Source organism: Bombus flavifrons, chromosome 6 (genome assembly GCF_040668555.2).
Source record: "Bombus flavifrons isolate JBK064 chromosome 6, iyBomFlav1_principal, whole genome shotgun sequence".
NCBI lineage: Eukaryota > Metazoa > Arthropoda > Insecta > Hymenoptera > Apidae > Bombus > Bombus flavifrons.
This window is the reverse complement of record NC_138447.1, coordinates 8055766-8079009: the sequence shown is the minus strand read 5'-3', so window position 1 is coordinate 8079009 and position 23244 is coordinate 8055766. Positions and strand designations below refer to the sequence as shown.

General features: G+C 30.7%; 7 protein-coding genes across 8 annotated transcripts; all 7 read left to right on the top strand.

Annotated features, from left to right (window-relative positions):
- The first annotated feature begins 569 nt into the window (after window positions 1-569).
- LOC138180981 (splicing factor ESS-2 homolog) lies at window positions 570-2522 on the top strand. Its single transcript, XM_069115395.1, has 3 exons — window positions 570-798; window positions 923-2081; window positions 2166-2522. Exons 2-3 carry the CDS (start codon window positions 931-933, stop codon window positions 2461-2463), a joined length of 1449 nt encoding a protein of 482 aa, XP_068971496.1. The 5' UTR covers window positions 570-798; window positions 923-930; the 3' UTR covers window positions 2464-2522.
- A 547-nt stretch (window positions 2523-3069) lies between these two features.
- On the top strand, window positions 3070-5056 carry LOC138180983 (uncharacterized). The gene is made up of 5 exons (XM_069115396.1): window positions 3070-3227; window positions 3311-3626; window positions 3710-4077; window positions 4165-4543; window positions 4654-5056. Exons 1-5 carry the CDS (start codon window positions 3128-3130, stop codon window positions 4871-4873), a joined length of 1383 nt encoding a protein of 460 aa, XP_068971497.1. The 5' UTR covers window positions 3070-3127; the 3' UTR covers window positions 4874-5056.
- Window positions 5057-5675: 619 nt separating this feature from the next.
- LOC138180985 (uncharacterized) lies at window positions 5676-7414 on the top strand. Its single transcript, XM_069115398.1, has 4 exons — window positions 5676-5861; window positions 6689-6785; window positions 6883-7154; window positions 7229-7414. The coding sequence occupies exons 1-4, from the start codon at window positions 5737-5739 to the stop codon at window positions 7341-7343; spliced, it is 609 nt and encodes a 202-aa protein (XP_068971499.1). The 5' UTR covers window positions 5676-5736; the 3' UTR covers window positions 7344-7414.
- Window positions 7415-7684: 270 nt separating this feature from the next.
- Window positions 7685-9710, top strand: LOC138180984 (uncharacterized). Its single transcript, XM_069115397.1, has 2 exons — window positions 7685-7985; window positions 8058-9710. The coding sequence occupies exons 1-2, from the start codon at window positions 7722-7724 to the stop codon at window positions 8979-8981; spliced, it is 1188 nt and encodes a 395-aa protein (XP_068971498.1). The 5' UTR covers window positions 7685-7721; the 3' UTR covers window positions 8982-9710.
- Window positions 9711-12236: 2526 nt separating this feature from the next.
- A4 (apolipophorin-III-like protein) lies at window positions 12237-13251 on the top strand. The gene is made up of 2 exons (XM_069115400.1): window positions 12237-12551; window positions 12744-13251. The coding sequence occupies exons 1-2, from the start codon at window positions 12282-12284 to the stop codon at window positions 13053-13055; spliced, it is 582 nt and encodes a 193-aa protein (XP_068971501.1). The 5' UTR covers window positions 12237-12281; the 3' UTR covers window positions 13056-13251.
- Window positions 13252-13340: 89 nt separating this feature from the next.
- LOC138180979 (ataxin-2 homolog) lies at window positions 13341-21057 on the top strand. 2 transcript variants are annotated; one of them, XM_069115393.1, is made up of 11 exons: window positions 13341-13751; window positions 13819-15117; window positions 15268-15376; window positions 15507-15833; window positions 15921-16157; window positions 16238-16550; window positions 16634-16938; window positions 17013-17537; window positions 17613-17781; window positions 17916-20550; window positions 20950-21057. In XM_069115393.1, the coding sequence occupies exons 2-10, from the start codon at window positions 15080-15082 to the stop codon at window positions 18452-18454; spliced, it is 2562 nt and encodes an 853-aa protein (XP_068971494.1). In that variant the 5' UTR covers window positions 13341-13751; window positions 13819-15079; the 3' UTR covers window positions 18455-20550; window positions 20950-21057. The 2 variants fall into 2 exon arrangements, with proteins under 2 accessions (XP_068971494.1, XP_068971493.1); XM_069115392.1 differs by having other exon boundaries at window positions 17613-17793.
- Window positions 20723-23100, top strand: LOC138181282 (probable ATP-dependent RNA helicase DDX55 homolog). Its single transcript, XM_069116012.1, has 7 exons — window positions 20723-20821; window positions 20950-21057; window positions 21157-21429; window positions 21508-21866; window positions 21932-22129; window positions 22192-22882; window positions 23059-23100. The coding sequence occupies exons 1-7, from the start codon at window positions 20723-20725 to the stop codon at window positions 23098-23100; spliced, it is 1770 nt and encodes a 589-aa protein (XP_068972113.1).
- Window positions 23101-23244: the final 144 nt, after the last annotated feature.

The following is a 23244-nucleotide window of genomic DNA, read 5'->3' as shown; positions in this document are numbered from 1 at the left end:
TGTGTATTGCGATGACATCGAACGATTCTGACTTTTTCTTTGAGTTCTTATTTATAATGTGAAAGCAAATTTTCTCAGTCCTATTACATTTACTCTACAAATACCATACTATACTCATTCTTGATCGAAACTTGTTGTCAATTTTATGCCTACGTAGATCGAAAGTTATTTATTTCAAAAATACTACAAATAGATTGTTGCTTTTATTTGAGATATTTGAAAGTACATTTAGCCTATATCATTTTATAATACAACAATATGTCAATTACCTTTCAATGATTTATTATTCTGTCCATGCTCCATTTTTGCGCAAATTAATGTATTTGTATAATTTTTAATTCAAATAAGAGAACCAATCACATACTATTTTTTTTAACGTTTTAGTTATTACATCTAAAATTTCTTACATTCACAAATTACACATTATTGTGTAAAATGTATGGTAATAAGATAATAATAAAATATTAACAATATTGGGACAAAGTTAATTAAATCTCAAATTAGTTTAGTCAGATTTAGTAAATCCTAATTGTAGACATATAATGGCGCCACATGACATGGTTGAAGGATGTATTACCATTCGTTGGTTAGATATAATTGTTGTGTATATTGTGCTTTTATTCTAAATTTTGTGCATACTTTGTGTATAGATTTGCGGTTGTAAGAAAAATTGGGATACGCTTATGACGGTTATCAATAGCTTGCTCAAAATGAATATAAAATAAAAATATAATACTGGCATAAAGAAATAAAAACATTCAAGAAGCGTTTCATCGCATAACCTTACTTTTTTAAAACGTGAGTATCAATTGTTTAACCTATATGATATATTACTTTTAGTATATACATTTTTATTAACTACTTCCAACTGTCCATATTTGTTATTTTTTTGTTTTAAGTATTACAATATATTGTTTTTTAGGTTTAACAATGGATTCTCCAGGATCCCAAGCTTTGGAAGTAGCTAAAAATATGAAAGATCTAGCAGTGTTTAAAAAACCATTAGGTGTAGCAAAAAAATATAAAAAACTACAACCAAAAATTTTAGATGAAGATACATATATAAAAAAAATGGGGGAAATTATTCAAAGGGACTTTTTTCCACATTTAGGTAAACTTCAAGCACAAAATCAATATTTAGATGCATTAGAACAAAATGATGTAAAGAGGATGAGAGAATTGTATGAAAAATATAGTTCAGGAAGACCAACAACTGAAAGACCTGCTAGTCCAGCTACATTTGAAACACCTATGAACAAAATTGAGTCGGAAGATGAGCAGTTCAAATCTACAAAAGTACCAAAAGATATACCTGCTAATACAGATACAAAAGAAAAAGGCAAAACAGAACCTACAACAGGATTAGATGCATATTTAAGTATACACACAAGTGAAGACAATGCAAGTTTTGAGGAGATGATGATTGAGGCTGAAAAAAAATTAAGGTTGAAATATGCATGGCTTTATGAAGCTGAAGAGAATTGTAAAGCACTAACAAATGGCAAATCTTCAGGTACATTAGCTATTGAAGGTAGTAATGACAAGCCCAATCAGTTAGATAGTTGGAATTATCAAAATAAAAATTATATTATGTATGTTCCTGACGGAGTTGAATTAACTCCTGATGAAAGGATAGATTTAGCCAAGAAAAAGCAAATGGTAATACATGAAAATACAAGACTTCGAACTAACCCTTTCAATGAACAACAAAATAAAGAAACTATTAATGAATTAGCAAAAAATCAATCAAAAGCCAATGATGGAAAAATTGGAGTTGATGGCAAAGAAATTGTGAGGAATCCAACACCCAGAGTAAACGGATTTAGCTTTGTAGCAACTCCAAGTCCAAGACCTGGAGAATGTGAAAGTCCTTTAATGACATGGGGTCAAATAGAAGGTACACCATTTAGATTAGATGGGGGAGATACACCTTTATTGAGAACAAGTCAAGGACCATCATTTAGAATGGCAGAACCTCCAAAAAGAGAGCAGCTTGCATTGCAACTAGCAGAGAAAGCTGGTGAAAGGCATAGAGATAGAAAAAACAAAGCTTTAGAAGCAGCCAGAAAATCGTTAGCAACGTAAGTATTTTTGTACCATTTGCATAGTTGTTTATAACATCTATATAAGATATCTCTTTTTTATTTCATCTTTTCTTTGTGTAGCCCATCACCAAGGTCAACTATAGATCGTTTGAGTACTATGTCTCCAGCAGCTAGAAGATTAGCTACCCAAAAACTTCGAATTGCAAGTACACCATCTCCACGAAGAGCATTATCTTCAAGGACACCATCGATAGGTATCAGAACACCCAGCACTCCACGAATAAATACAGTTTCAAAACCTGAAAATCACCTTGAACTAAAAAACAATAGTATGCGATGTCAAGGTCCTGTTCTTACCGATAATTTACTTAATCTGCCTCTTCAAAGGCAAAGGGCAGCTGATTTCTTTAATAAGTGAGATATAAGAAGGTGTACTATATTGTATATAGCTGTATAAATAAATAATATATAAATATATTATTTTATAATATATATATATTATAAATATAATATTATATAATATATATAATATTATATATATTATAATATATAATATATAAATTTATAAATATATTATATTATTACATGATTAATTAGCAAATGTTCATTTATAAGTATTCATTGTCTAAATTACAAAATTTATATTTTACAATAAAATATTCATAAAAAAATAACATGTCATTGATACCAAAAAGAACTAAAATCATGAAAGTACATATTTCTTTTCCTTTTTCCCACGCTGTGTATATAAACAATAACATGGAAATAATGCGGAAGTACCGATTCATCGAATTATCACGTACAACATTCAATTCATTAAACATATTATATTGTAATGTAAATTATAACCAGTACAGGCATATATTCATTTACGTTTACATCAAAACTTAAACAAGTTGTTTACTATGTACAAAAGAAATTTAACTCCACATTTAAAAATACAGGAAGTTTTTAGGATATTTTTAAAAATAACAGGAACTACAATCTGCTATCGAATTACGTAAAGTATCTTTGAATTCAGATTTTTTTCGTATATATAAAGTCTTCACAATTAAGAATGAGACAGAACGGAAGTCATTAATATGAAGTCTTCAGTGTTGAGCGCTCTTTTCGTCCTAACAATAGCGTGCTTGATACTTCAGGCTCAAAGCCAAGGATGTACATGCGGAGGTTTGGGAGAAGGTATTCAATTATAAAAATTAATGCTTATGGTGTAATTTAATTTCTTTTATTTAAAATTATTCATTAAATTCTATCACTTTTAGGTTCAAATCCTTGTACTCAAAGCGAAGTCGTTGTGAAAGCTACAAAATTACCAAAACCTACACATTTTGTGCCAGCAGAAGAAATCAAGGATGCTGCAACTGTAAAGAATATTCAAACAGGTTGTTCCAACTCAGAAAGTGAGAGCAACTCCAGTCCTTGTAACAGTAATGGTAACACCTGTGGATGTGACAAAAATCCAAATACACAAAGTGAAAGCATTGGATGTAATGACAGCAGTTGTAGTTGTAATAAGCAAAATATAGAAACTTTGGATGTTGAGGATTCTGTGAATTCCAACGGCAATGTTGCACCAAGGTATATCTATCTTCATTTTTTAAATAGATAATATAATAACCAGAAAGTATATAGGAATTTCCATCTTATATTTTTATTTGTAGGTTTCCTCCAATTGGTGATTTATGTTATCCTCTTCCAATGGAACCTAATAGTGGAAAGATAATAGAAAAAACTAAAGTTACACCAGCTTATCCTGGAAAACTTGTATGTTGTCCTTCATCAGTTCCACATGAAATTTGTATAAATACAGCTACTGGAGAAACTAAAAGTAAAACACTTAGTTCCTCTGATGCTACATCCGAAACTGTTTCACATGGAAGCATAAATTTTGACACACTTAGTGAATTAAATTCTGCAATGTATAATTTACCCTTAGTTTATGCTCACTTAAATAATGAAAATAGACAAAAGCAATATTCAAAAATGAGTATGAGTAGCAGTTCCTCAGATTGTTTTGATGATGCTACAGGTTTAATAACTATTAAATATATTGTTGTTATTTATAATTAGGTCAATATGAAAATACTAAACAGACCTATATATATATATCTTTTAGGTGAAACTCAAGAACATAATTCAGCTCCAGCAATACCAGCAGATGCAGTTTCTCTTACTCTTGCATATAAAAATCTTCGTGCACCAAATGTAATTTACAGGCAAGGAAAACAATTTGTTCCAGAAGATAAATTATCCTTTGGTCACCGTACAGTACCAGTTGATGTAAAAAGTGAAAGCCAAATTCCTGATATTGCAGAAGAAAAACTGGTAACAGTAAATAAACCTATTGTAGAATTAAAAATAGCACCTCAAAAAACTGTTGTTATTGGTACTTATGATGAGCAAGAAGAAGCAAAACTTGCAGAGCTTGAAGCAGTTGAACGTGAAAGTATAACGCAAGAAGAAACCTCTGATCAAGGAAGTCTTATTACCTACAAGTAAGCTTGATGATTTAAGAAATTATTAACATATGCAGGAAAGATGTACTATTTATTGTTCATACATATTGTATATAGTAACTATTTACTATATTATTAACTATTTACAGAGATTTGGGTTATGCACCAATAGATGCAACTTATACAAATACAAAACTTATGAGTTACAGTCAAGGAATAAGTAGTAGAAAAATTGATGATAGTGAGGAGGAGGCATGTGGACCTTTAGGGCCATCAATACCAGGCTATATTCCAGGAAAAATTATAGTTCAAGAAAAGTTTATTGATGATAGCTTTAGCAATTCAGAATCTAGGTCATGTCCAACATAATTTATTAAACAATGATAATACATGTATATTCAATTCTTTCAGTTTTAAATTCTGCTGATGCTGTGTATTCTTTCCATAAAAGAAGGCAGCAATTTGCACTAGTAAACTGGAAGGATTGAATATTGAGCAAAACAAAAACATTGTAATTTAAGTATTTAATAATAAAAAATTTTGTAATATTAATGTGTTTTCATTCTCTTTTATACTGTTTTTAATAATATATTATAAAATTCGTTAAATAAAAATAAGTTGTTAAAAATACATATTATATAACTGTGTAAAATTTTGAAATAAACAAACATTGAAATAAAATAGAAATTTCTAACGTATTATACATATATACAATACGTTTTTATATACAATATGTTTACATTAACTATCAACAATAGGTTTATGTGGGCATAAAGTAAAATTAATAACCTCTACTAATTTTCTAATTTTCTAATAAATTAATCGTTCGTTAATTAGTTTGGATTAGCATTTAAAAATTATTATATTTTACTTCCTCCTCCAATTTTCTTAAGAACTAAACAGAGTACGTTAGAAATTTGAATTGGATAACCTATCAATTATAGCATAAAAATTAATAAATAAAAATAATTAATCATAGCAACATATTTAAATAAAATATGTATATATGGGTTTATTTATAAAAATAATATCTATGTATGTATAATATGTATAATGTATATATAGGTTTTATTTATAAAAATAGTTATATTTTCGAATATTATTTGAAATACTACCTAAGCACAAGACTATTTTTAAATATATAGTTACGTTATCGATAAATTACAATAATCTGTTAAATTACACATTGTTTTCAACTAATAGTTCGAGGAAGAAAAAAATAAGAATTAGTAATGACTGCCATGCGTTGCTGTCTACTAAGATTTACAATGTTTCTTCGACTTTCGTGGTTTAAGCCTAAGCGAACCTATCAACACTTCGTGAAACATTCTCTAAAGCTGGGAAGGGAAATCTTTTGGTACGAGCACCATATGGTAGAGCATGATGATTCTTTCGAAGGAAATATTATAATATATGGATACATTTGTACATATTTACACACAACGTATTGCTATTTAAAGCATTAACACAATTTTCTTTAATGACATTTTCTTTTAATTTTATTTATGCATTCCCACATTTATGTTTACCATGATTAATAGAATTAAATTATAATGTAATTAAATTAATGTAGTTGCAAGTTAAATCATGATTAATTACATTAATCAAATGCAATTGGTGTGGAATTCACTACAGTATAATTATAATAATACACCAACATTTACAAAATAAAAAAAGATATACAGAGGTTGTGATATTCACTATTCAAGGTTTTTCAGAAACGATAGAACATTTGTAATCTTTTTAATTTACAAATAATACACCTTGATAATAGCGTGCTATACTTTTGCATATTGATTGATATAAAGCAGTAATATTTAAAATTCTTAGGGAACGGTACGTGTGTTTCATTCACGGTTTCATAAACACGTTCGCAGCTTATAGCTTCCGCAAGTACAGAATTGTTTACTGCCTCTTATTGAAGCACGTGCGAAGGTTGCGAAAATTTAAAGTAAAATGCAAAAATTTGTTCGTTATGAAGAACACATACTTAGAAATCGCGTAACATAATACGTATAATCGTTAATCTGATCATAAACCGGAAAGGGAATTGTTTTTAATGAACATATGTATATTAAGAACGTGAGATCGTGGCTACAATTTAATTGTATTAAAAATTTAGGATATCGTCATGTATTCAGGAATGATAATCTGGATTTCCACCGTTGCTTATTTATTTTGCAGTTTGAAAAGCTGTCATAGTCTGGATTGCAATGGCGCTAAAATAGTGACTTATGGTGAACCTTGCGTTACGGCTCGCCGACTCCCTTTTCAGATCCAGGTGCAATTAATTAATTAATTAATAGAAATTTATTTTGTAATTTCTGCAAATAATATCTCTCATATCATCTTGCAATAAATAATAAAAATAATTTCAGGGACCTAAACCGTGTTCCAAAGAGGAAAAGGCACCTGTGTCGTTGAATTTTAAAGTAGTTACCGATATGTATACTCAGCCTCGTTATATTGAATATCCAATTTCAGTCGACATGCCGACTACTACCTCATCACCATCAGAAAAGCTTAGCATGGAAGATACTTTACGTGGAGAAGTTTATGCGTACAATACTTACGTTCCGCCCGCTGTTAATCCTTCACTACCTTCAAAGAATTATAACTTTCAAGTTGAAAATCCAATTACAACAAACGAGTAAGTATCCTAATCGTAATTTCATCCTGATCGTTCAAATTTTTTCAAATATAACGTGAGATAAACTTTTTCAGCGTTACATCTGACGATGAATGCGAAACCAAATTTAAACGACTGAAAGGACTTCAATCCCGAATTGATCGAATACTCGTTCCTGCGTGTGAAGTTTCATCGTTATCATGTTCATAAATTTTGATACCATGAAATTAATATAAAACAGATAGATAAAATAATGTAATAAAATACAATAACAACACTAAGGTACAAAAGCGTTAAAATAAATTTGATATGATAAATTATGTTTTTCCTTATTCATTTCACTTGACATTTGTCGTGAAATGCGCGTAAGTAATCACTGAAGAACTAAATACGTGCTTTTTTTTTATTTCTTGAGTATATATGTATACATAAGGTTACACTTTCATCGATGATATCTCATTTAATCATCTTAACTTTTGAAACTGCGCATCGTGTGCGTGCGATTTACTAAAATAAGATATCAATCGTCTGAATATATGAAGCCGCCTTCATTAGCCAAAATCAGTGAGTGCATTCTTGGTTGGAAGAATGAAGTACAAGTGCTCGCGTGTCTTTTTGTCGTACGTGGTATTATGTACCGCGACATTTAGTGCTGCTAGTGAAAATCAAACTGTCATAACAACAGCAATTAAGAATAGAATACGTAATCCTTTATCTGAATTACTCCAGGATGACTTACCTATTGTCTTACAATCTTTGCAATTATATACAACGTCAGCAGAAAAGGAAATTTTTAATGGAGAGGATAGAGATAGCCAAAAGATAAAAAATGAAGTGGAAGAAGATGATCTGGTGACTTTTTATTTCGTATTTTTCATTTTGTATCGTTAGAACAATTTATCAATAAAAATTAAACATTTTTAGAAGCTTATAGATAACTCAAAGAAGTTGTCAAAGCGTGACGTAACTGATTCATTGACTTGGGAGTTTTCTAAAGCTAAATTCGAGCATTCAGAATCTTCTCCACAGGATCCATTAGAAAGTCATTCCTGTGAGACAGAGGCTGCAAGCTATGAGCACAGACATAAAGTTGGAATTATTGTTCATGAATATTTTTGTGAACTGAACAAGTTCTTTCATTACGTTGTAGACGCTGGGCAAAGTTTAAAGCCTGAATCTCCGTTGGTTCACTTACTGAACATAACTGAAGATGCAATTTCATTTACTGAACTTGAAGATCTACCTAAGTTAATAGAAATCGGAGTAACGCGCCTTGAAGCAATTTTAAAACATCCCGAGAACTTGGAAACGCTATTGAATATTATAAGAAAATCTTTTCGTATCATTACTCCTATTTTGAAAAGCGTAATTAGGTTGAAAAATTGCACTATAAAGTTTATCACTCATATTCAAGATCTTTTTAATTATTTTAAACTTGATTATGAATATATTGCTGGTATTTTAAAAGAATTTGAGAACAAAGTTTTTACCTTCATCAATACCGCATTAAGTTTCATTTATGGATGCATATTAAATCCTATAGAAGAAACAGCAAATTTATTTTCTAAGGTAATCGCGTGGCTGGAAATGACAATCGGTTATTTGATAGATTACGTTCAACAAAAATTCTATCGGCATTTATCACTTTTGGAAGAAGCTATTGATATTTTACAAGCATTTTATAACGGATATACTGCTTCTGGTTTTTCGGAAACTTTAAATATAGCGTTACAAGTTCTGGGATTGTGTAAAAGTCCTACAACAAGTGGAGAGAGTTTGCCGATTGCTGCTTCTCCTCAAATGTCACAAAGCAGTATTTCAGGATTACTTCCAGATGAAAAGAATTAATATTCATCATTTTTTATATCAGTAATTACAATTCGTTTATCGATGTCTGTATGTAATTTATTATTGAGAATTGTAACATCCTGTCGAATTCTAATCTCTGCTACAAATTTAATATCTACTTACTTGTATTTTTATTATTATTTATTATAACTTAATATATTATAATGATTCATAATGACGATCAAAATATGTCTCTTTTAGGATCTACTTAGGATTCCTTTCGTTAATTAGAATAATTTTCGAATTCTTATCTTCATCGCAATTAACTTTTTCTCACGACTGTTAAAAAATGTTTGAAATTTAATAATTTATTATACTTACTATATGTAGCTACTGCATATATATATATACATATTAAAATTGTTTATTCGCATAAGTGCTGAAATAAAGATATTACGTATTAAAATATTCTTATTCGAATTACATTCTTTACCGCTATTGCGCATAATTTTGTTTATATTAAAGAACTTTCGAGTTTCCAAGAGTCGACAAAAATTCCATATTGATGAGATATTCCTTATTTTGTACTCGATCCTTGAAAGATTATTTCTATTTTTGTAAATCCAACCATATAAACAGAAAAACAGATACATAAAGGCAAGAAAAACAATAGTTTTACCACTAGCGAAATAAAACTCAAGCAATTTAAAGAGTAACTCTGCGAACACTTTTTATAGAAATATATTTACTTGTATTGCATTAGTTGATTTCAATTATGATGTAAAACATGATGACTACCTAATATGTTTATCGCTAGGATGTACCATTAACTTGGCAAAGTATACAAAAACAACATTTTTAAAAGATCCAGGAAATGGAAATACGTTGATTACACAATTTCCGCAAAACGTAGATAAAGCGTTGTGAAAAACGCAAATCATGACGTAGCATGGAATAATTGCTTGATTTCATCAAAAGTGGCCACTCGGTTGAAGAGCGGTTCATTTTGTTTCAGTAGAGCAAAGAAGAGCAACGTGTGCAAGTCGTGTCGCTTAGCTGGCGATAAAGAAATTGAGAATAACTTAGAAGTATAGAGGCTTAAGTGGTTATTAGCGTGATCTTTGATCTTAATTCGTTTTATCGTAGTAACACACCTCGCACGAAGCTTTCAAAGCAGTTTACTACCGTCTCTCTAACAGAAACTGTCACATTCTTTTGAGCAATAGTCCTGACAGAAAAGAACAACGATCGATTACATTATGGCTCGATACCTCCTCTTATTCGCTTTTCTGTTTGTCTGCCTAGTTTATGTGTTACAGGTAGGTAAAATATTTTCTTAAAAAATTAAATTGAATGTAATTAAATTTGGTTAATGGTTCGTAACTGAGGATTCTTATAATTCTTTTCGGCAATTTATATTAATATCTAGGCTACTCCAATACCCGAAGATACACCACAATCAAGTCCACAAACTCCAAGTGCTCTTGACGATCTAACGAACAGAGCGAAGAAGATATTCGATGATGCAAAAGGGGCATTTGAAAATGCGGATTTTAATGGCGCCTTAGAGAAGGCGAAATCAGCTATTGGACAGGCTACTGACAATTTTCGAAAAGAGATAGAGAAACTTACAAATAATAAGCGTAAATAATCGTTCGATCAATTGTTCATAACTAAAGTTTCTCTACTATGGATTTGTAAATCAGTACAATTACCTTTTTTAATAAAAAGGTCCAACAATTTTCTAGCGTTTCTTTATTAATATTGTATTTTCGTTCGCAAATAACAGATTGCATCATTCTTGTTAGATTTGTAATATGTATAAGTACTTATGTATATGTCTTTTGAAAAACAGTGTTAATTTTAACACAAGTATTAAGATAAAAAATAGTATTTACACAACTAATACATAAATAACGCGTGCTTTAATGAATCCATGATTTTCCATGATATAATTATGTATCATTGAACACAAATTTTGAAAATAAAATGTGAAGATAAGCACTTTCCTTGCATTCTCTCATCCTTTAAAAATGTCACTGTTAAAAAGTTATTAATGCTTAAAATTATATAAATAAAATATATAACTTTGAACGTCCTATATGTAGAAAGAATTATATCAACACCATGAAATATCGTTACATAAACTTTTCCTATCTTCATAATACCACCGATAAAGTCATGCATCTCATCAGTACGTAATACATTGAAACATAAAATATATGTAAATTATATATTTAAATAAACGTGATAATCTACACTTATTATCAGTTATTATCAATTGATATGTACATCATCGTGTAAATTTTGATACAGAATAAATATCAAACAAAGTGTAGAATAAAAATCGGGTGAAAGTGTATGAATGTATTGCAAATAATAGAATCAAAATGGTCATGGGTCAAGGCTTCTATTGACCGACAGTACACATATAGATAACCAGCTGTTCCATATGGACTTTGAAGGAATGATTTCGAAGCATCGATAGTACACATGCAACAGAAGAATCAACAAGTGCATCAATAGAAATTTTTCCACAAGACCTTGTCCTCTTGACGTAACTTCCTATAAATGCATCTTATACATATTTAACAGCAAATTTCAAAGATCAAAAATGCGATTAAGTAACTGCTTGGTAGAGGAGTTACTCTTTCTTGAAATATTTTTGAATATCAAATTCCTCAACATAATATTTATGTTCGTGATAATAATGGTTGGAAGAAGATATATAAGCTAATATAAATGTAAATTTGGTAGTTTTGATATTTTTGTGAATTTCAATCCTATTTAATTGCTAAGTTAATGTAATTTCTCCGCAGAGAGAAATGCAATGCCTTGAAACTTCGTTTTTATCTTGAACTTTAACTCGAGAATATCAATATAAAATCGACTATCGGAGAGAAAGAAAAAATATATAATCACTTATCATAACTTAACGAATATATCGCAATATTTATTTAACCATGTTATTATTTGATGAAGAAAAAACAAAATTAAATTAAATTATCCATCCCAATCTTACGCACTAATGCTATAAAATATTTATTCGTAAACGTGTATTAACCTATTTTCAGATAATATCTTTAGTAAATATTAAGTTGTAATCAAATTCTTCTCATTATTATCTTTTGAATAAATCATTGAAAAACTGAATGAAATTAATAGTTATCGAGAAAAATTCTCAAGACTTTCTTCTGAAAGCGTCTAAAGAGGAATGCTGAAATCACAATTCATCATCGTCTTAATGAGATAATTGACTTGCCCTCGTGCACCCTTGATAAGAATCGCCTATAAAAGCAGTAGCTCGTGTAGCCAGCACATCAGTTACTTTCTAGTTGATTTACAGTGAATCCAATAAAAATGAAAACCATTTTCACGATCATCTTCGCTATTGCACTGGTCTCGGAAGCTAAAGTTGCTCCGTCCAGTACTACCAATTCTCAGGGATCTCCTGAAATTCAATTGACCGAACTTATCAACCAGGCTCAAACGAACATCAACAATTTAGCCAAACAAATTCAGGAACAATGGAATATCCCCGATCAAGAGACTATGGTAAAAACTGTCAAGGAACAGAGCACCAACTTCATTACCAATATCCAAAGTTACATGAAAAACATTACTGAAGAGGTAATATTAAAATTAACTATTTAGTTAACTGAACTTAATTTAATATGTTTAAAAACTTAGTGTCTATGAAACAATATTTTTTAATTGTATCGTTTTTAGAAAGACAAGGATATAAAAAAAGTAAATAAAATTTGTGGATTAGGCTTAAAAAAAAGTGTAATAAGAATTCAAATATTGTTTACGTTTATTTAGGTCAAGACTAAGACCCCTGAATTGGAAAGACTATGGGACGGCGTTAAGGTCAAGCTTAACAAGGTCGTCGAAGATATTAACAGTGGAATTCCGAACGCTCAGCAACAAGTCAATGAATTACAAACTAAATTCCAAGAAGGAGTTCAAACCGTACTCAAGGAATCCGACAAAGCCGCTAAATCTCTGGGCCAACATTCTGGAAAAATCCAGGAAGATCTTGCGAAATTCACGAAACAGGCTGTTGATATTGCCGTAGAAGCAACGCAAAATCTAAACAATCAACTTCAGGCCGCCGCAGCTCAGAAAAGCTGAACAGCCAAATTTCCTCAGGCTTGAAAATGTATTAACTACATGGAGAAAGAGAAGAAGTTCAACAAAATTTTTCAATAAATAACTCTATGAAAAATATATTTTCTTACAATTTCGTTACAGATAGGTTTATTTTTATTCATTCTCAATTATTTTGTATTATATTGTAAGTTAAATACAGGCAAGCTAATAAGTTAAATTAATTAAAATTTCGTTATTCTTCTATTGTACCGTTTCATCAATTAATATTTTGACGAGTATAATATATATATATATATATATATATATATGAATGTAGGAAGAACAAAAATGTATGTATCGTTCAATCAACTTTTGAAAGGATACGACGATCGATTGTGACATAATGATTGTGCTTACAGAAGAAATTGCTTAATCACTTGAAATAATGTATTGCTTAATATTAAACATATAAACCATTTATTTAACGTCAGCAAATACCATCCGATGAAAAATATATGGATAAGAGAAATAAATTCATCAAGAGACTGGCACATATTAAATAACTGTAAGAACGTTAACTAAGTAGATTGCATTGAGAATACAATCTCATTCACTTTTTGTTCATCAACATTTTTAGTAATATTGATCTCTGATACTATTTTTGTACATATAATTACACATATAATTGATTTGGAAAAAATGAAAACGTCCTTATTACTTCTTTTTGCAATATTTTTGGTAAGTAACACTATACCTTGATTATAAATTATTCAGAGGTGTATATCATTATTGAATTGTCCACCAGATGATAATGATGGGTACAGAAAAAATATTTGCGAGGGAACAAAGTGCCTCATCAGAACTTTCAAATGCCTTATCGAGCCGTTCAACTGACCGTACTGATAGAGAGAAAAAGATAAATAAGGGATTTGAATGGATAATTCAAGGCGTACATATATTGGGTCAAGTGGACGATTTCATTTCCGATAGAACAAAGAATATTATTCGAAAATTGCACACAGTTTATAACGAGAATCAGAGATGAGAGAAATAGAGATGCGTATGGACAAGTTGATCGAAGTTTAAAATGAAATTATTAGATATATAACACATCAATTTTTTTTTCGACCTGATAGATTTTTTTTACTGAAATATAAATATGTTATGGAATATTTTGAAAAATATAATTCAATTTACAAGTTTTCGAATAATCTTCAATAACAAAATCCTTCCTAAATATATATGGGTTATTATATGTAATAATTAAAGCTGCATTTTCACCAGAAAAGGAAGTCTCAATGAAAATAGGTTCTTTAAGAAAGAGCATTGCGAATGATCTTTATCAGAATTTGCATTAACTTGTCACTAGGTGGCGACTGTATTTGACAGTCACCGGGATCAGGTTGATCAGGCGACTTGTGCTAAGTTTTATCGTTTACCACATGTTGATTAATTAAATAGAAATACAATTTCGTGGCCGAAATCATTATTTGGGGCTACCGTTGTTCGTTTCTTAACTCCGTCAACGCAAAAATTCCATAAAGGTGATTTCCTGCGTAAAGAGAGCGGAGTTACGTCACGCACTAGCAAGATATCGTGTGTCGAGCAGACCGTGTTCCCCCGTACGTCTCTTCGAATACAAAGTGTTCCTGCTTTCTTTGCTTACACTCCTGTGTCTGTCAAAATCCGAAAGTCACGCACGCGCTAGACTTTCGCGAACGAGTGTTTAGATAACCATTGGAGCATAACCTATAAACGATTGTGATTCGAAAACCGATCGTGAATGTTGGTAGTTGTTGTAGTTAATACCTCCTGTCAATCATTTTGGGGTCGAAAAATATTTGAAATTGAAATTTTAAATATCTAACGAGGAGTTCGTTGAAGGAGAAAAAAATCGTTAATACCTCCCTGCGTTGGGATATTCGATCGAAAATATTTTTTGACGTTAAGTAGTCACCGGGAAATTAGTCAAAATTCCGGTCCCCACTAGGAAACGAGAAGGTCCGCAACAAACCGGCGGCAGAATTCCACCAACCACTGGCGAAGAATCCTCGTCGAGTGGCAAAATGAATAGCAAAAGAAAGAATCGTTCAAACACAAACAGGTATCTTTTTCTTTTGTTTCATTATATATCTTCCATATCCTTCTTTATCCCTTTCAAACTGAACAAATTTTAAATGTTCAACTACTAAACTTTTTCGTTTCTTGATATTTAAAGACAATATTGGATTTATAAATATGATTTTATTTTCAGATCACCACGTGCTCGTGGTCCACAGGAAAGATGTGTTGCTGCTGAAGGGGTATATAATAATGCCCATTTTATGCATGCCATAACCAGTCATGTTGGCAATGTTGTGCAGGTAATAGATTTATTTGATAAGAATAAACAAAGATCATATTTTTTCTGACTTTCTTCATTAATAAAACATATAAAATATAAATTTTGTAAGCTCTTTTCATATTTATTGTAATATATTTGTATTATCGCAGATTCAAACATTAAATGGTTCAATGTATGAAGGTATTTTTCGCACTTTCTCAAGCCAATTTGATGTTGTCTTAGAAATGGCACACCGTGTGGAAGTTGCAGGAAAATTTAGTGTAGAAAGTGTAGTAGAGAAATTAATTTTTAAACCGCAAGATATTATTACTATGTCTGCCAAGGATGTTGATTTAGATTATGCTATACGTGATTCGTTTAGAACAGACAATGCTATTAGTAAATATAATGGTGTAGTTGGTGAGAAAGAATTGGAACCTTGGGATGCTCCTCCTGCTACTATGAATGGAGATGACTTAAAATTGGATGGTACAACAGTAAGTACATAATATTTATAATAATAAAAAGAATCTAAATACATACATAAGTAATGTATTCATGTATACATATAAAATTAACTTTAGAATGGGTGGGATGCTAATGACATGTTTCGCAAAAATGAACAAAAGTATGGTGTTCAAACAACATATGAACCAACTTTAGCTGCTTATACATTACCACTTCAGAGAAAAGATACAAAAGATTACAAAGAACAAGAACAAAAGGCTGCAGAAATTGCAAATGAAATAGAGTCACAGCCAAATTACAAAGCTAGACTAGAACTGGAAAATGGCGATGAAGAGGAGAGATTTGCAGCCGTGGTGCAGTTTCTTGCTACTGTTATAGTTATATTTAGAAAGTGTGAAATTATTTATCTTCTATTAATTTTACATAATTTTAGGTGAGACCTACTGAAGGTAAATATATTCCACCTCCACTGAAGAAGAAAAATGGAAATAGTGCAAAGCTGATGAGATCTAGTGAACCACCGCCTTCGCCAGGACCTGCAACCGCTAATAAAAATGTCTTTAATCAACAATCTCCGTCCAACGTAAATGTGAACATTCCTCCAAATTCGAATCTTCCTATTGGAATGCAAAGTGCTCATCCTTCAGTACAACATCCAGTATCAATAAGCCTGGGACTAGTGGTTACATATAACAACCCTCCACCACCATTTGTGCCTACACCAGCAACACAACCACCACCACCAGGTACTAATTACATTCATAACAATAAAATATAGAAACATAAAAATAATTCGTACATTTTCTTTTAAACAAATTTACATTTATAGTACCTGTGATTCAACAATCACAACCGCAATCTCAGGCAACACCTTCTGTACCACAAGTCAGTTTTCCACCACAGCAACAACAGACATCATCATCCAAAATAAATACAGAAAAGCGTGAACGGCCCGGCAGACAACAAGTGTATCAAGCAGATAAAGCACCACCAGCACCATTCCCACAAACGAATGTTACCACTGTTCATCAACAGCAGCAGTCATCGCATCAACAGCATGGTCAATTACAACAACAAAATTCTGTTGAAGGACAACGATGTGAGATAATTTCCCATAAATCAGATCACAGAAAAGTAATACTTTTTCTATAAATTATATTTAAGCTACTTTATGTGTACAAAATTATGGAACGTATATATCATTAAAGGTACCAACACCACGTAGTAGAGAAGAACAACATTCAGAATTGAGGCAATTTGCATCAGAGTTCAAATTAGCAGAAACACCAGCACAAGATACACCACCTGTTACCAGAAAGCAACAACACCAACATCAGCAAGATACTCATACTTCACCTCAAATTACTCAGACACATCATCAATCATCACATCAGCATACAACGTCACAATCGTCGCAACAGCAACCGCAACAGCAACAACAGCAACAGCATCCAAACCCTCCACAACAGCAGCAACAACAACAGCAATCACATCAAAATCAAACTGTTCCAGAAGAAACTGTGGTCACTAGTAAACCACCACCAGGTCCATTACCATTGCGATCTACAAGTCCTCCCCAATCACAACAACAACAACAAACTTCTACAAACACCCCCCCTGTAACCCAAGCCCCACAAGAAGCTACTGCCGATAAAATAACGACGGCTTTCAAAAAATCTACGTTAAACCCAAATGCTAAAGAATTCAATCCAAATACTAAAGCTTTCACGCCGGTAAGCTACCACTTATTAGATTAGAAATTAGCGATAATGTAACATTGAATTATAATGTAAATATTATACCTTCAGCGATCTCCAAGTACACCAACACCAAGTAGGCCACACACACCACAAACACCACAATATACTGGAGCAACTATGCCTACAACTGTAGTCATGCCAGCATATGTAATGACTAGCCAACCACCAACTGCGTTCAGTCAGCCACCGACTCAACCTGTGACAAGGTTCCGGAAGGGTCAGTATCTAGGTATCTGCATCTTATTTCCAATATTCTATTTATTAATAAATGTTTTATATTCAATTTTTTTCCAAAAACATAGATCTCTTTTGAGATAATCATAAAATTGCATGTTATTCTGCTTATTTCAGTACCAGTAATGCATGCGCAACATCGTGCTCAAGATATAGCCTCTCAGATGCAAGTAGTAGCGGCGACTGGACAACCTTTAATGGCACCAGCACCTCTACATCCACCATTCCAGGTGCCTTATCCTACTCAACCAGCATATCAACAGATGGTACGCATGGTTCAGGCACCACCACCACCGCCACATATGGCAACACCTTATCATCACCATGACTCACCAGGACCACAGGCTCCTGGTATTCAGTACATGGGTCCACATACACATCCACACCCTCATGTTGCTCAACAACCACCAAGTCAAACCCCCTCTCCAGCTAATCCTAATCCACCACACACACCAGGCACTTACAATCCTCCTGGTACTCCACAACCCACATATCCTCCACCACCTCCTCAAGGCCATGCTCCAAGTTATCCAATAATGTGTCCTATAATTCCTCCTCATATACCGATACCACCGCAGCATATGCAATACTTACCGCCGCAACCACCTCCAGGAGCGCAGCAAACTATACCAGTGATTTTGCCACACAATCAGTAGCTGCAATCAGAAATGCAGGAAAGAAGGAAAAACTGCTAGTATTCTGCAGAGGTAGAATAAAGTTTATAAATTTAAGTTACTTTCATGATGGCGTTAGGCACTTAAAATGACTTTCTTGCTTGTTCTATGCGTCGATATATCTATAAGCAATTTTATAAGTTTCACTCTTCTTTCTTTTCTCTATTAATAATAGCAATATCATTCCAAACTCAAAACAAAACTAGTATGCGTTTTATTTAATTCAGATAATAATCAGCCACTTTTACAAAAAAGAAAAATTTATAAAATAATAATAACCTAAAATGAAGTGCTGATCATCTTGAAAGTGACTTTGAAGTGGGTTAGTTAATTACAGAGGACCCACAATGACATTTAGTCCCTCAAATTGTATTTAAATCTTAATCATATGAGACAGATTTCAGTATACAATTTACCACGGTGTACTACTATATTATTAATTTAAATGTTACAACAAAAAACAAACATAATCTTTGAGATTAATTTATAGAAATATATGAAATGTAAAAGGAAAATTGGCAAACAAACAATTTCGAAATTGTATTGGTAGGTGGTGCCTATGCATTATATTAGGAAATGAAAGAAATGAGGGACTGTGACTATAAAATACTGCAAGAAATATTAAAATTAAAGAAATTTCACTTTTAATTATCATAGCTCACACTACTTTGTAAACATTCATTAAACCAAAATTCAACCTGTAAGGTTGATACAGAGAGCTATCCAATAGTCTGGTAGTGAACGTATCTTCGGAGATTTGAGTACTCAAAAACGGAGTAATTGTGAACATCACGCGAGTAAAACTTTTTTTTACACAAAGTGATTATTGGTATAATGTAAAAAATAGAACATATGACATATTTTTCTGCTCGCGCTTTCATATTTGATATCTTGCTGCAGTGAATAAGAAGCACAGGAACAGGTCGATATAATTCTTCAAAATTTCATCAAATTGCGTTTAATTGAACAAAATTAAATGACATGATATTGAAATAATTGAAGTCAACTTTCAAATTTTGCGATTTGTTGATAACGGATTTTGTTATGAGATGCTAATACATAAGATCCTCAAAGCAAAGAATAAATCTAATTAGAAAAAATGTATAAGAGAAAAAGGATCTGGCAAGTAATGTTTAAAGCGACCCGACAGACGATCCTGTCGTGAAAAAAAACCATCTGCATATATAAAGAGGTACAAATGTATTAGTTTTTGTTTAGTGATTTAAAATATAAAATTTCGATATCCTTTTTTTATGCAATAACATTTTTACAGTAATATTTATCGATCTTATATTCGTATAAAAATAGATAAAAGTAGTAGAAATAGATTTAAAAATGATACAAGGAACATTGCATTGATTACATTCAATTTTTTAATTAAATTTTCTTCTTCTCAAGCTTAATTTAGATAAGTATTACGTAATCTATGTAATGTCTTTATAAATGAGCATTACTTTTTATTATAGATAACATGAATTATAAATTAAGGAAAGTATTGAAGAAATTTTCAGAAAGGTAACAATATTTTATTGTCCACTAGATTGAAGAATTTATTGCGTCGAATATCTAAAATTGTTATAACAATTAAATATATTGTGTACCTCTTGTGTATAAACAAATACTGTCAGATAGTATGGCATTGAAAAAAAAACAAATTGAATTACGGCCTTAGACCTAGTCGTGTACATAAAAGAAATAAAGGCAAGGACGATCCTTATCTGAGAGATAGTTGAATGTGTGGCATCGTTAGACACAAATTTTATATGGAAGAGATTTAAAAAAAAAACATCAAAATAAACTCAATGCGTTAAAAGCCAATTTGTACATGATGGTTTATTTATTTTTAACTTCCTATAAAATGTTTCAAGATCTAAATTTTAATCACGAAAACTTATTGAATACGTTTTATTTATATCTCTTTCCTTTTATAGTTACATTTTACATTTAATTTAATATAAAGTTTCCACATCTCACAGTAAACACATTTCAAAAATATTAAATATATGCTAAAACTAAAAATTGATTTATACAAATGATATTTGAAAAATCTACGATAAGGTTATTAAGGTATTCTATATGTACGTATAAATCATCTACAATCTGATTTACATTGTAATCTATACTAGTAGTAATGGCATGTTCAACATAACCTATAAAACTCTATTAAATTATGTTTGAAAAAAAGTAACGTTAAAATTATATATTTTTTAATTTTTTAACTTACTTTAACTTAAAATTTTACAATTCATAATGAAAACACAAAATTGGAAAGAATTAGAGTTGCCTTTAAGTGATTCTGTATTAAAAACCATTGAAAAGTTGAACTTTCCTTATATGACACCCGTGCAGGTAAATTATAGCAATCAAAATTATAAAGTTATGAAAAATTTTAGATTTGAATCCTTTGATAAAATAATATTTATAGTTTAAAATAGTTACAAATTTTGTAAATTTGAAATATTTTTAATTATACACAGGCAGCTTCCATACCATTACTACTAAAAGGAAAAGATGTTGCTGCAGAAGCAGTAACAGGGAGTGGAAAAACAATTGCGTTTTTAGTTCCACTCTTAGAGATATTGCAGGTATCATATAAAATTTACAACGTGTGATTATTTTTGTTTAATACATATTTATATATTTTGGGTAAAAAAATAATCATTATTTACTTAAATTTAAAACAGAAAAGAAATGAGAAATGGAAACCTATAGAAATTGGAGCAATAATAATCAGTCCTACAAGAGAATTGGCTATCCAAATAAATGAAGTTTTGCAAAAGTTTCTAGACAATATACCAGATTTAAAACAAGTATTACTTGTTGGTGGTACAACAATTGCAGAAGATGCAGATAGACTTAAGGCTGGAGCAAATATTATTGTGGCCACACCTGGTCGATTAGAAGATATGTTGACTAATTGTAAAAGTGTAAACTTGACAGCATATGTAAAATCTTTGGTAACTAATATTTAAATATAAAATATATTTTAATAGTAATATTTTGTTTAAATTAATTATTAGCAATGTTACTTATAGGAAGTACTGATCTTAGATGAAGCTGACAGACTATTAGATCTAGGATTTTCTGCAACGTTAGATACAATATTATCTTATTTACCACGTCTCAGAAGAACAGGTTTATTTTCTGCAACTCAAACAAAGGAATTGCAGCAGTTAATAAGAGCTGGACTTAGAAACCCAGCTCTGATAACTGTTAAAGAAAAACCAAATATTTCTACACCTTCGAATTTAATAAATAATTATGTCATTGTAAATGCTGAATATAAATTATCTATAATGATAGATTTTATTCAGCGTAAAGGGACTAATTTAAAATATATGATTTTTTTATCTACTTGTGCTTGTGTTGATTATTTTAGTCATGTTGTACAAACGTAAGTTATAAACCATTTAGGTACATTTCTGTCAAGATACATCTTATAACGTGTTTTGGTTTTAGAATGTTGCCGACTATTCAAGTATTTGCAATTCATGGCAAAATGAAAAACAAGCGGTACAAAGTATTCAACGATTTTCGATCTATTGAAAGTGGAATTTTAATTTGTACAGATGTAATGGCTCGTGGTATTGACATTTCAGAAGTTGATTGGGTATTACAATATGATCCTCCATGTTCAGCAAGTAGTTTTGTTCATAGGTAAGAGTAGATCTAACTTTAAAATTTCTTATTATTTATAATTTTGTTGTAACTTGCTTTAGATGTGGTAGAACTGCTAGAATAGGTAACGAAGGAAATGCATTGTTATTTCTCTTAAAAACAGAAGATGCATACGTAGAATTTATTAAAAGAAATCAAAAAGTAGATCTACAGCAAATAGTTTTGGAGCCATCCATTATTTCATACAAAAAGTGTTTAATATGTATGAGAAATTTACAAAAACATGATCGCTCTCTTTTTGACAAAGCCAACAGAGCATTTGTATCATATGTCCAGGCATACAATAAGCATGAATGTAATTTAATATTAAGATTGAAAGATATTGATCTAGGGAAGCTCGCAATGGGTTTTGGGTTATTACGAATGCCTCGTATGCCAGAACTTAAAGGAAAAGATATGTCAAATTTTCAAGAAGAAGATACTGATATCAATTCAATTACATATTCAGATAAACAAAAAGAAAAAAGTCGTTTAGAAAAATTAAAGATTTTTCGAGACACCGGAGTATGGCCTAAGGCACAGAAACGTAAATGTAAACAAACTGAACCATGGTCTGAAAATAAAAAAAAGAAAATGGAAAAGCAAGAAAACCGTAAAAAAAGGAAAGAGAAAAAAATGAAGCAGAAGATGTCAGAAAACTCAACAAAAAAGCGAAAAAAAAAGATGAATGAACAAGATATCAAAGATTTAGCAAAAGACATAGCATTAATTAAAAAGTTAAAAAAGAAAAAGGTACGTTTAATATAATTTTTGAAATGAAAATTTCCTTAAAAAATAAATATATATTAAATTATTATATATATTAAATTAAATATATATTAAATTATTATATATATTAAATTAAATATATATTAATAATAAATAAATATATATAAATATATATTTTTAAAGAAGAGTAATTATTTCAGATTTCACAAGAAGAATTTGATACCGCTTTTGGAACTGATTGAAAAATTTAATGGATATGGCAGAAGGTAAACAATACATGCTGAAGTTATATTCAAATGAGCCTTTTTTGTATATATTCAGTATACAGATAAAGAAGCATGTATATATTATAGAATTCTTCAAACATTTGTATTATTTTCATGTAT

Bases quoted from the DNA above. Each gene is read 5' to 3' on its own strand.
- LOC138180981 (XM_069115395.1), top strand. From the start codon at position 931: ATGGATTCTCCAGGATCCCAAGCTTTGGAAGTAGCTAAAAATATGAAA. The intron at 2,082-2,165 runs GTAAGTATTTTT...TTCTTTGTGTAG, and splicing joins GCCAGAAAATCGTTAGCAAC to CCCATCACCAAGGTCAACTA.
- LOC138180983 (XM_069115396.1), top strand. From the start codon at position 3,128: ATGAAGTCTTCAGTGTTGAGCGCTCTTTTCGTCCTAACAATAGCGTGC. The intron at 4,078-4,164 runs GTTTAATAACTA...TATATCTTTTAG, and splicing joins TTGTTTTGATGATGCTACAG to GTGAAACTCAAGAACATAAT. The intron at 4,544-4,653 runs GTAAGCTTGATG...AACTATTTACAG, and splicing joins GGAAGTCTTATTACCTACAA to AGATTTGGGTTATGCACCAA.
- LOC138180985 (XM_069115398.1), top strand. From the start codon at position 5,737: ATGACTGCCATGCGTTGCTGTCTACTAAGATTTACAATGTTTCTTCGA. The intron at 5,862-6,688 runs GTACGAGCACCA...TTTATTTTGCAG, and splicing joins CTGGGAAGGGAAATCTTTTG to TTTGAAAAGCTGTCATAGTC. The intron at 6,786-6,882 runs GTGCAATTAATT...AAATAATTTCAG, and splicing joins GACTCCCTTTTCAGATCCAG to GGACCTAAACCGTGTTCCAA.
- LOC138180984 (XM_069115397.1), top strand. From the start codon at position 7,722: ATGAAGTACAAGTGCTCGCGTGTCTTTTTGTCGTACGTGGTATTATGT. The intron at 7,986-8,057 runs GTGACTTTTTAT...AAACATTTTTAG, and splicing joins AAGTGGAAGAAGATGATCTG to AAGCTTATAGATAACTCAAA.
- A4 (XM_069115400.1), top strand. From the start codon at position 12,282: ATGAAAACCATTTTCACGATCATCTTCGCTATTGCACTGGTCTCGGAA. The intron at 12,552-12,743 runs GTAATATTAAAA...ACGTTTATTTAG, and splicing joins TGAAAAACATTACTGAAGAG to GTCAAGACTAAGACCCCTGA.
- LOC138180979 (XM_069115392.1), top strand. From the start codon at position 15,080: ATGAATAGCAAAAGAAAGAATCGTTCAAACACAAACAG. The intron at 15,377-15,506 runs GTAATAGATTTA...GTATTATCGCAG, and splicing joins ATGTTGGCAATGTTGTGCAG to ATTCAAACATTAAATGGTTC. The intron at 17,538-17,612 runs GTAAGCTACCAC...TTATACCTTCAG, and splicing joins ATACTAAAGCTTTCACGCCG to CGATCTCCAAGTACACCAAC.
- LOC138181282 (XM_069116012.1), top strand. From the start codon at position 20,723: ATGAAAACACAAAATTGGAAAGAATTAGAGTTGCCTTTAAGTGATTCT. The intron at 20,822-20,949 runs GTAAATTATAGC...AATTATACACAG, and splicing joins CTTATATGACACCCGTGCAG to GCAGCTTCCATACCATTACT. The intron at 21,058-21,156 runs GTATCATATAAA...AATTTAAAACAG, and splicing joins CACTCTTAGAGATATTGCAG to AAAAGAAATGAGAAATGGAA.